The following is a 12,602-nucleotide window of genomic DNA, read 5'->3' on the forward strand; positions in this document are numbered from 1 at the left end:
TGAATTTGAGCTATGTAAATAAAATGGATTAATATATCAGAATGATCTGAAATCCAGAGTTAGGCTGCTCTCCTTTTTCAGAAATCTTGTTCATAGCCCCTTCACAAATTTGTTTTTATGTTCTAAATTGTACCTTGTCACCCACCATAAAGTATCTGAGTTAGGGTCAAAAACAAACAAACCACAGAAAATTAACAGCATTGCTCTTGTCCAAACCACTGAGAGAACCTTGTGCAATTAATACTGTAAATGGATGATGGTGATGTACACACTTCTTTGAGTCATTTGGCAGTTAGAAATCTGAGCATACAAAGATCACATTTGGGGTTCCTCAAAGCTTGATTCTTGGGCCATTTTTAATTAACATTCACTGCTCAAAAAATTAAAGGAAAACTTTAAAAGCACATCAGATCTTATTTGGAAGAAAATCATGCTGGATATCCATACTTATATAGAACAGGTAATGTGTTAAGAACAAAATAATTATCAGCCAAAAGAGAACTTAATCTGAAGTCACTCAGAATTTGTAACTGAAAACCTGATGCGGCAGGCTAGTCCAGTTTGCTAAAATGTCATTGCAGCAACACAAAATGGTTCTCAGTATTGAATACCAGGAGTATGCCCTGACAATGTCAGGGCATACTCCTCGTGAGATAACCGATAGTGTCCTGGGTTATCTCCTCTCAGAACCTGATCAGGGCATCACTGAGCTCCTGGACAGTCTGAGGCGCAACGTGGTGGCATCAGATGGACCTAAACATGATGCCCCAGAGATTTTCTGTTAGATTTTTTTCAGGGGATAGTGGAGGTCAGTCAGTGGTATCCTGGTATTCCTTCATCCTTGAGGAATTGCCTGCACACTCTTACCACCCGAGGTCAGGCATTGTCATGCAGCACGAGGAACCCAGGACCTACTGCACTGGTGAAGGGGCTAACAATAGATCTAAGGATTTCATCCCGATACCTAATGACTGTCAGGGTTCAACCATTTATTCTGTAGAGGTCAGTTGATCCCTCCATGGATATGCCTCCCCAGAGCAACACTGACCAAGCACCAAACTGATCATGCTAAACAATGTTGAGAGCAGCGTAACGTTCACCAATTCAATTCAATTCAGTTTTATTTATATAGCGCCAATTCACAACACATGTTGTCTCAAGGCACTTCACAACAGTCAGGTACATGCACTCCAAGTAATCCTAACAATTGAACAGTGCAGTCGGAGTTAGCTTTTTATTCAAATTGGATACAAAGTTTTTCTATCTAAGGAAACCCAGCAGATTGCATCCAGTCAGTGACTTGCAGCATTCCCTCCTCCCGGATGAGCATGTAGAGACAGTGGACAGTCACTGGCGTTGACTTTGCAGCAATCCCTCATACTGAGCATGCATGTAGCGACAGTGGAGAGGAAAAACTCCCCTTTAACAGGAAGAAACCTCCAGCAGAACCAGGCTCAGTGTGAGCGGCCATCTGCCACGACCGACTGGGGGTTTGAGAGAACAGAGCAGAGACACAAAGAGAACAAAGAAGCACTGATCCAGAAGTACTTTCTATGGGAAGGAAAAGTAAATGTTAATGGATGTAGCTCCTTTAGTCGTTTCACCTAGAAAGAAAGAACAGATAAACTCTGAGCCAGTTTTCAAGGTTAGAGTCTGAAAGAAAGCACATATAATTAGTTACAGTAAAAGCTCAGACAATTTCCATGTCTAGGAGAGAGAAAGGGTTAAACACTAAAAGACAGGGCTATGTGGATTATCTGTAGAGGGTGAGCATTAAGTTGTTGCCAGCAGAAGCTCGGACGATTCCCCTCTCCAGAAAGGTGTCACAGGCAGACACAGAGCCAGGCCAGATGTAGCTTCTAGGAAGAGAAAAGAGAGAACAAGGTTAGAAGCTGAAATAACAGCAAATAATGCAAAATTGGAGAGTAGTGTGAGAATGTAGCGAAGAGAGTGAAAGTGGTCCTTATGTCCTCCAGCAGCCTGAGCCTATAGCAGCATAACTACACAGATAGTTTCAGTTCAGATTATTTAGTTAAACGGCGCTTATTTACAACAATGACGTCTCAAGGCACCTCACAAAGGGTCCCACTGATGGTCATTGTTATACTAAAAACCACAAGGAGTGGGATACCTCCCTCTGTCAGACTGATTATAACCATTGGAAAAGAGAAGGGGTCATACAGGTAGCAGAAATGGAGGGTGTGTTTGCACCTCAACCATAACTGAGCCGGTTTAGGCTAAACCTGACTCCCCCTTACTCCATAAACTAAGCCACTAACTATAAGCTTTATCAAAAAGGAAAGTTTTAAGCCTAGCCTTAAAAGTAGACAGGGTGTCTGCCTCACGGACCAAAACCGGGAGCTGGTTCCACAGAAGAGGAGCTCGATGACTAAAGGATCTGTCTCCCATTCTACTTCTAGAGACTCTAGGAACCACCAGTAAACCTGCAGTCTGAGAACGAAGTGCTCTGTTAGGATCATATGGAACAATCAGATCTCTGATGTATGATGGAGCTAGATCATTAAGGGCTTTATATGTGAGGAGGAGCATTTTAAATTCTATTCTGGACTTAACAGGGAGCCAATGAAGGGAAGCTAAAATATGAGAAATATGATCTCTCTTTTTAATTTTCATCAGAACTTTTGCTGCAGCATTTTGAATCAGCTGAAGGCTTTTAACTGCATTTTGTGGACATCCTGATAGTGAAGAATTACAATAGTCCAGCCTTGAAGTAACAAATGCATGGACTAGTTTTTCAGCATCACTCCTGGATAGGATATTTCTAATTTTGGCAATGTTCCGGAGATGAAAGAAGGAAATCCTAGAAACCTGTTTAATATGGGATTTAAATGACATGTCCTGGTCAAAAATAACACCAAGGTTTTTTACTTTATTATCGGAGGTCAATTTAATGCCATCCAGGTTAAGTGATTGACTAAGCAGTTTCTTTTTTAAAGACTCCGGTCCAAAGACGACAACTTCTGTCTTGTCTAAATTTAGAAGCAAAAAAATTAACATCATCCAAGTTTTTATATCTTCAAGACATGCTTGTAGTCTATCTAACCGGTTGGGCTCATCAGGATTTATGGATAAGTAAAGCTGAGTATCATCAGCGTAACAGTGAAAATGTATCCCATGCTGCCTAATAATTTGACCTATTGGAAGCATATGTATAGTAAAGAGAATTGGCCCAAGTACTGAGCCCTGTGGTATTCCACAATTAACCCTGGAGTTTAAAGATGATTTATCATTTACATGAACAAACTGGAATCTGTCAGACAGATAAGATTTAAACCAGCCAAGCGCTGTTCCCCTGATCCCTACAGCATATTTCAGCCTTTTTAAGAGAATATTGTGATCGACTGTATCAAATGCAGCACTGAGATCTAACAGAACCAGAACAGACACGAGTCCATTATCTGAGGCCATAAGAATATCATTAGTGACTTTCAGCAGAGCTGTTTCAGTGCTATGATGAGCTCTGAAGCCTGACTGAAACTCTTCAAACAAGTCATTGCTGTGTAAATGCTCACACATTTGATTAGCAACTTAGTTCTCAAGAATTTTAGATAAGAATGGAAGATTGGATATAGGTCTGTAATTTTTCAAGTCATCTCGATCAAGCGAAGGTTTCTTAAGTAAAGGTTTAATTACAGCTAACTTAAAAGCCTGTGTTACATATCCATTTACTAAAGATAGATTAATCATATCTAAAATGGGGCTGGTAATCAGAGGGAACACTTCCTTAAATAATTTGGTTGGGATTGGGTCTAACATACAAGTTGAAGGTTTAGATGAAGCTAATATTTCTGATAACTCAGGAAGCTTCACAGGATCAAAACAGTCCAAACAAATCAGGTTCTGCAGTTACTTCCAATGTTGTCTCACTTGCTGAGGATGAAGTAATCATCTTCGGGAGTATGTCAAAGATTTTCTTTTTAATAGAATCAATTTTATTTAAGAAGAATCCCATAAAGTCATAGCTGCTAAGAGCTAAGGGAATGGATGACTCAACAGAGCTATGACTGTGTGTAAGTTTAGCAACTGTACTAAAGAGAAACCTAGGATTATTCTTGTTCTCTTCTATTAATGATGAGAAATAAGCTGTTCTAGCTTGGCGAAGTGTCTTTTTATACAACAGTACGCTATTTTTCCAGATTAAGTAGGAATCTTCTAGGTGTGTAGAGCGCCATTTTCTCTCCAATTTTCTAACATTGTGCTTTAAAGTACGCAGCTCTGAATTAAACCAGGGAGCTAGCCTCCTATTAATGATTACCTTCTTTTTCAAGGGGGCTGCATTGTCTAATGCATCACGCAATGATGAAGAAACACTATGAATAAAAGACCACTGAAGAAAGGCACCAGTCCCCCAGTTACCTTGCAAGGGTTAAGCGGGTGAAGTATATGGATGGATTTATAGTACTTCTTTTTTATATTAAATACTTAAAATTTGCTGTTACTCTGTGTATTTGCAGTTTTAAATCCACGGTCTACTATTTTACTGTAAGCACACCTTACCTTGTGTTTGAATGGTCCTATGCAAATAAACATGCTTTATCTTGACTGTAACCCCATTTCTGCATAATGACAAATTAGGTCTTGTGTTTAGTAATGAAAACCCATTTATAATTCTTGTTTGTTTGGTTGAATATGTATTGAGTACCACAATAATAAAAACCAAAGCAGTTCATATGGACTTATTTATAAGGTAACAGAAAGTCAGTGGAGTCTCAATAATTCTCAAACAATTCGAGATAAAAAGAAAGAGAAAATGAAAGAGAAAGAAGAGAAAAAATGAATTCCACTTCTATAAAGAAGTGCATTGTTGAAAGGGCAAGTCCCTGTAGTTTCCTTTATTCTAATAAATATTCAGTAGACTGTACACCACTGCTCTTCCACCTTTGATGGTGCTGCTGCTGGACTGGATCAGCCAGATGGACGTACCAAGACAAATGCTTGGATCTGATTGGAGGAGAGGCTTTGTGTAGGGTTGGCCAGTCAACTGAGTTTATCCAATCTAACACCAGCCATTAAATAGATCAGTCAACAACGTAATATCTGATTACTGTTACCTTCTCTGCTGCTGCCTCCTAGTGGATTTATAAACCATAAGCCAGCTGACATCACCTTCTCTTTAAGGATTTGACACGATCACTTTTTTTGGATTTTGGTGCTCTGTGTGTTTCTTTTCGTGCACTTTTTCCTGACAGGTAGTTCAGGTGAAGTGAATTTTATATTTAGGCTTTGCTGTAGAAGTTACCAAAGCTGTGGCTGGCACCGGACGACTGTGGAGAACTCAAACCATTTGAAAAAACCAGGTAGACATTGTTGCATGAGTTCCAATTATGTTACAGACATGCTTTGGCTTTAAAGTGTGACACACTTACTTTTTTAAGAGTTTTACTGTATAACGGTTAAACTAATGAAAACATCTGAGATTAACAGTAGTTTCACACAGTCCTTAATGTTTACGATTTTTATTCTTTTGGACAGTCAGAAGTAATGCCAAGCCATTTATTCAGAAAAATACAGTTAGGAATCATTTCCATGTAGTTGATATTACTACCACTAGGCAGAGCCATAAGGGTATGTAATATACAGACACAATAGTAACACATTCATGCACCATATGCTATTGTCCCAGTAATTTTATATAGTATGACTTGCCTCAGTATTCATGTTTGTCTCTCCGTGTTATCATAAAGTTAAAATTGACTCACATTATCTCCACAGGATATATTTTTTTTATTTTTGTGTTATACTTAGTTCATAAAATCCATAAAACCCCTGTTTCCATAGCTTTAGGACTCTTTGGGGGTTTGTTTTACACTTCAGCTGATGTATAAAAGAGCCTCTGTGTAACAGGAATCTGTGGGATGAGAGGCGGTAAAGGTTAGAACGGGGTGAAAGGGACAACAGATGGGCAGCGAGGGAGCTCAGCACAGACCGACAATAGGTGGGAAATGTCTTATGCCAAGCGAATAACAAACATTTACAACAGATAAGTTACAATATCTGAGCAATTTTTCAAATATCCTTTTTTAGAGTGATGACAGATAATTGGCTCATGAATTGTAAACAGTGTTGAGGAGAGGGGAAAAAACATAAGCTGACATTTTTGGCTTGGTAAAGTTTATCTGGATTGCAGCTGGAAACTGAGCTGTGCATACAAGGCAAATGTTAAACCAAGTCAAAATGGAAAAAAAAAACTTCACCTACAAGATGTGACCTTTTATCCATCATGGATGATTCATTTAAAAATTAGATTATGAAAAAATATATACAAAAAGAAAGGCAGTTTATGACAAGAAAGCTTTGCTGGAATCTTTTGATTTCTTCCTGAGTCAGATGTTTAGAATTGGTTCTGAAGCTTATAATGAGATAACCTTAAACTTAAATCAGATAGATCATTTTGGGGAGGGCAGACAGGCATACCAAGGATTTGTTGCCAGTTTTAACAAATACTTTCACAACAACATTATCCATGTATCTGTCACTGATCTGCACTGAAACTGGGTAAAGTTGAGAAGGTCAGTAAAAACATGAACTCCATGACATTTTCTGCCTTTTAAATGCCTTCTTAATTACTGTTTTGAAAAGTTTAAGATGTAAAAAACATAGAGAGGTATATATACAAGGCAGTGCTCTATCCTGAACATCAGAAAACATCAAGGAAGGAAATTCTTCTTACAGGAACTGCTAAACAAAGATCGGAACAGTGATTGAAAAAAACTTGGCAAGACAATAACATGTCTAAAGTGAGGTTAAATGACAGTAAGGTCAGTAATGCAAGTGCTACTGTGTGTGCAGATTGGGGAAAAGGGGCATACATTTAATGTCCATGTGCACTGGTGGTTCATGCTTTAATAATTAATGGTAAGACTCCAAACCTTCCGAAACATGACTGTCCACCTAAACTGACTGAGGAGCTGTAGAGATCCACAACTAAGGTGGGAGAATCTGTCGACAGGGCAGCTATTAGCCATGCACTCCTCCAATCTGGCCTTTATGGAGTGACAAAATCAAAAACCCGTTGTTCAAGGAAAGCTATGAACAGTTGCAATTACTGTTTGCCACAAGACATAAAAGAAGCCCCAAACATGGAAGAAGACACCCTTGCCAGATGAGAACAAAATAAAATGTTTTGGCTAACATTCCAAAATGCTATGTCTGGAACCAAAACAGCATCCCAGTTGTGACACATGGCAGTGGCAGCATTATGATGTGGGGATGCTTTGCTTTTCTTCAGCAGGAAAAACGAAGCAGGTCAGACCTTTCTTTGACAACATTTGAAAGCACTCATGGTTTATAAGAATATTTGCAATTTATTATATACTGGTCCTTCTCAAAATATTAGCATATTGTGATAAAGTTCATTATTTTCCATAATGTCATGATGAAAATTTAACATTCATATATTTTAGATTCATTGCACACTAACTGAAATATTTCAGGTCTTTTATTGTCTTAATACGGATGATTTTGGCATACAGCTCATGAAAACCCAAAATTCCTATCTCACAAAATTAGCATATCATTAAAAGGGTTTCTAAACGAGCTATGAACCTAATCATCTGAATCAACGAGTTAACTCTAAACACCTGCAAAAGATTCCTGAGGCCTTTAAAACTCCCAGCCTGGTTCATCACTCAAAACCCCAATCATGGGTAAGACTGCCGACCTGACTGCTGTCCAGAAGGCCACTATTGACACCCTCAAGCAAGAGGGTAAGACACAGAAAGACATTTCTGAACGAATAGGCTGTTCCCAGAGTGCTGTATCAAGGCACCTCAGTGGGAAGTCTGTGGGAAGGAAAAAGTGTGGCAGAAAACGGTGCACAACGAGAAGAGGTGACCGGACCCTGAGGAAGATTGTGGAGAAGGGCCGATTCCAGACCTTGGGGGACCTGCGGAAGCAGTGGACTGAGTGTGGAGTAGAAACATCCAGAGCCACCGTGCACAGGTGTGTGCAGGAAATGGGCTACAGGTGCCGCATTCCCCAGACCTGGTCTACAGAGAAGCAGCACTGGACTGTTGCTCAGTGGTCCAAAGTACTTTTTTCGGATGAAAGCAAATTCTGCATGTCATTCGGAAATCAAGGTGCCAGAGTCTGGAGGAAGACTGGGGAGAAGGAAATGCCAAAATGCCAGAAGTCCAGTGTCAAGTACCCACAGTCAGTGATGGTCTGGGGTGCCGTGTCAGCTGCTGGTGTTGGTCCCCTGTGTTTTATCAAGGGCAGGGTCAATGCAGCTAGCTATCAGGAGATTTTGGAGCACTTCATGATTCCATCTGCTGAAAAGCTTTATGGAGATGAAGATTTCATTTTTCAGCACGACCTGGCACCTGCTCACAGTGCCAAAACCACTGGTAAATGGTTTACTGACCATGGTATCACTGTGCTCAATTGGCCTGCCAACTCTCCTGACCTGAACCCCATAGAGAATCTGTGGGATATTGTGAAGAGAACGTTGAGAGACTCAAGACCCAACACTCTGGATGAGCTAAAGGCCGCTATCGAAGCATCCTGGGCCTCCATAAGACCTCAGCAGTGCCACAGGCTGATTGCCTCCATGCCACGCCGCATTGAAGCAGTCATTTCTGCCAAAGGATTCCCGACCAAGTATTGAGTGCATAACTGTACATGATTATTTGAAGGTTGACGTTTTTTGTATTAAAAACACTTTTCTTTTATTGGTCAGATGAAATATGCTAATTTTGTGAGATAGGAATTTTGGGTTTTCATGAGCTGTATGCCACAATCATCCGTATTAAGACAATAAAAGACCTGAAATATTTCAGTTAGTGTGCAATGAATCTAAAATATATGAATGTTAAATTTTCATCATGAAATTATGGAAAATAATGAACTTTATCACAATATGCTAATATTTTGAGAAGGACCTGTATACACACATCTTAAGGAGATTTTTGTCTATTTTTAATTGAAATAACTAGCTCCAGTTTTTATCTCCTTGATTACAGTAAGCACATCCAAGAGTGGTAGACCTAAAGGACAAAGTGTCTCTGTCTCTTCTGATAGCATTACTCAGATTCCTTAGAGCTGGATATCTGATGATGCTGGCAGGGAAAGTGAGACATACGAGGAGAGATTGAAGCGAGAAGAAAGATGAGAAAACCAGAAGAGGGAGCTATTTTCCCACAGAGGGCATCTGTTTTGCGCTCGTTAAAAAAGGACAAAGTGGAAAGGAGCATAATCAGAAAGGAATTTTATAATCCAAACACACAGCACAAATGCTAAGTTAATATGTTCCGAAGATTGATGATTGTTGCCATGACTAATATCACATCTGCAGATTTATATTTGTATATGGTGCAAAAGTTGTTTTGTCAATAGGGGAAAGCCAAAAGGAGAGGGGCTGTCTTGCTCACAAAACATTTCCATAACTCAGAGTGGATGTAAATCTTTCTCGGTTTGTGGGAGAAAAAGGGAGGGATCAAACTAAACAGGGAGGGAAGGACTGCAAAGAAGGAATGTAATGAGATCTCATCATATGATTTCTGGATTTTTTTCACTTTTTAGAAAAAAGCTGACTTCTGTTTACATCTTTGTAGTTTGGAGATGTTAGTAACTTTTTCCAGAACCTCCCAGCTCTCTGTTCCTCCAGCTCTTTTTATTTTTTCAGTACCCAACAGCATACTTTCCCTTGCCTTTTTTTCCTCTTCTTTTCCTTTCAGTGTGACGTGTGAGTGCAGTTCCTGCCGTTGTCTCTAACAGTAAAGTTTAGAGTGCAGGAGAGAGGCGGCCATTTACTTTGACTTGTCATGGGCAAGATGGATTGAAGGTGTAAACAAGAAGGAGCTGAGAGAGTTCTGGTCTGAGTGCGTGTGCTTTGTCCTTACAGGGGGGGAGTAGGACAAGGAGGCAGGAGAAAGCCAAGGAGAACAGGAAAAGGTGGACAAGTTGCCGGACTGTGCCACACGTGGGCAAAGGTGAATAAGAAGGAGCAGTTGAGGAGTCTGTTTGAGACAGGAGGAGGAGCCCTCGCCTGAGGGGAAACCACAGCCGTATTTCCCCCAGCTGTAACAGGACAGGATGAGGTACCAAGGCAGGGTAAGATCTAGCTCATGATGCTCTTTGTTGTGTTTATATGTTCACTGCAGCATGCAGATTTTAATTCAACAGTTATGGATTGTTATACAGTAAAGATCTGAACTACCATGGAGATAGCACAGAGGGAAAAGCAAAGCAGAGCAATGACTCACTCTGAGGTTTACCTTCCCAGCCTTATGATTCAATGAGCATTTTGGGTTTTTTGTTCAGGCTCTAACTAAAACTAAATCTGGATAACGCTAGGATTTCTCCACCATTTTCAGCCTCCAGCACATTAGTGGTAGAGAGAACCAGCTGTTGTGGAAGGCCAGCTCGCCCCAGGACACTGGTGGGGCCTTCCTTATAAGGAATGCAATCCGTATGTAGTTGGCCCAATGTAGCTTAGTCATGGAGCCTGGAGCCAAGTCCTGTTCCTAACCCTCCTCGCTGGCTGTCACTGCAGCTGCACCTTTGAGCTTATAGATTCCACCAAAGCTATCTGCTAGTCAGAGTCAGATCCTTCACTAAGCAGTTGAGCATTGTCTGCCAAATCACATTCTCTCTGCATGCCTGGAACTGTTTTCTGACAATAAAAGCGGCAGGGATTAAACTCTTTTCTGTTTACATCTCCGCCTCTGAGGATTAGAGTTAGAGACCACTGACTCTAGGGAGTTGAAAATGTTAGTGTTTTGATCCCTGAGCCACTCATTTATCATTTTTGCCATCTAACACAGTGGATGGCAAAAATGATCGTCTAACACACTTGCTGGGGAAAATATTGTTCATCATGAAATTCTCCTGCATCACTGGGTGAAGTTGTTCCTAGAAGATGTGTTGCTACCATTCTTTATTCATGTCAAAATAGTAAGTCAACCAACTTAATAGGATGGAGGCGACTCACAAATACTCTCAGGATGCCTCACTATCCAGATGACAAAGGACTCGTGTTAGGATTCATCTTTCCTTCTCTGGACAAACCCTTTTTCCAGATGTCTCAAAAATGGAGCTTTCATTGGTGACTTTACCACAGTCTTCTGCAGTCCAGTCCTTAGAAGGTTGAAGTTTCTCTTGGTGAGAAGTAGCCAAGAAAAACATCTTGGTTACATTCCTTTATATAGTGGCACTTTTTAAAAATAGTCAACCATACAAATGGTAATGCCTCACACCTGCCTGCTGCCATTCTTGAGCAAGCTCTGCACTGTTGGCAACCCAGTTTCTAATCAAAATCCTCTTTAAGAGATGTTTCTGGCACTTGCCAGACTTTCTTTGCAACCTAAAGCTTTCTTCATGTCAAACTGAACCTCTTTTATTTTAAAGTTCTTGAAGATTTGATAATGGTTGATTGTGAAGTCCTTATGATGCAGAGCTATGCTTACAGCATGTGTTTCCTTAATTGAAAAAAGAAGAATTAATTTAGTCACAACTGTGTGTTGTAATATACACGAGATTTCTGTCTATCTCTAAACCTTTGGCTCTGTCTGTAGCTTTGGATAAAGGCCTCTCATTGCTAAAAGTTGTTTGGGTTCAGTGATGCAATTCCTGGAACTGAGAGAAAAAATAACTAATGACTTGTTATTAATAGGGCCTTTAAGGCAGTGAATATGGTAGACCTCAGAAGGATATTTATTCTTGGTACTGCCACATGCTAGACCTCTAGTATGTAGCATTACACAAGACTGTCGGCCAAGCACCTACTGTAGAAGACTGTGCAAACATCACAAGCCATCCCTAATTCTATTATATTCTATTTTGTGTATTTTTACAACTATCTGTTTTTTCATCTATTTTATGTTCAGTTCAGTACATTACAACTGATTAAATTGATTTTTTCTGTATTTTAAGCCACTTAACTCTGACCCACAATGCTAGTGAGACCTTTGCAGACAGCCATTATTGGCATGAATTCATTAGATCTAGATTTTAAAAACTAGCACACGAGTTTGATTTTCAAGTCAATATTATTCATACAAGCTCACATATATGCATACACCCCCACTAATATTTGGATACATTTACTTTAGCAAGATGCCGATACATCACATCCTTTCGTAGCCATCAACAGGTTCTACCATAATACTGGCTGGATGATTAATTATTCTTCTTGATAGAACTGGTAGAGCTCATTTAAACTGATTGGCTTCCACAGAGCCAGCCTTTAACCACAGTCCATAAATTGTCATGATTGCTGAACAGGAGACTCTAGAGCGAGTGACAATTACGGGGGCAAGATGAAAGCTTAACAGGTTTATTGATGCACAGGTTAATTCAGTTGAGTGGTCCAGGAGACTGGTTCTTCCAGATCAAGACATTGAGGAAGAGAAGCAGGTGAATAGAACAGACAGGAGTGGAAGAAGTAATCTGAGCGGTCATAATGGTGGCTTACTGTGAGGAGGATGAGAGATTTGCCCAGAGGATGTGAGTGACACCTCCTGAGTGACAGGAGAGGTGGACGTCTCTGTTCCAGGTTGTGGTGTGTTGGATGTTGGAGGGTGGACAGGCAGGGAGGCAAAATAGGCGATGTCCCGTGGATCGGAAAGGTTCTTTCTTTAAGA

General features: G+C 40.2%; 1 protein-coding gene across 3 annotated transcripts in view; it reads left to right on the forward strand.

Annotated features, from left to right (window-relative positions):
* The first annotated feature begins 9,565 nt into the window (after positions 1–9,565).
* LOC124876278 (unconventional myosin-Ic-like) overlaps positions 9,566–12,602 on the forward strand; it is a 36,453-nt gene continuing 33,416 nt past the window's right edge. For 2 of the 3 annotated variants that reach the window (XM_047378921.1, XM_047378924.1), the window contains exon 1: positions 9,712–10,071. In XM_047378921.1, the coding sequence (XP_047234877.1) occupies positions 10,054–10,071 (18 nt within the window). In that variant the 5' untranslated portion in view covers positions 9,712–10,053. The other variant, XM_047378922.1, reaches the window with a different exon arrangement.

This window comes from Girardinichthys multiradiatus, chromosome 11, assembly GCF_021462225.1.
Source record: "Girardinichthys multiradiatus isolate DD_20200921_A chromosome 11, DD_fGirMul_XY1, whole genome shotgun sequence".
Taxonomy (NCBI): Eukaryota; Metazoa; Chordata; class Actinopteri; order Cyprinodontiformes; family Goodeidae; genus Girardinichthys; species Girardinichthys multiradiatus.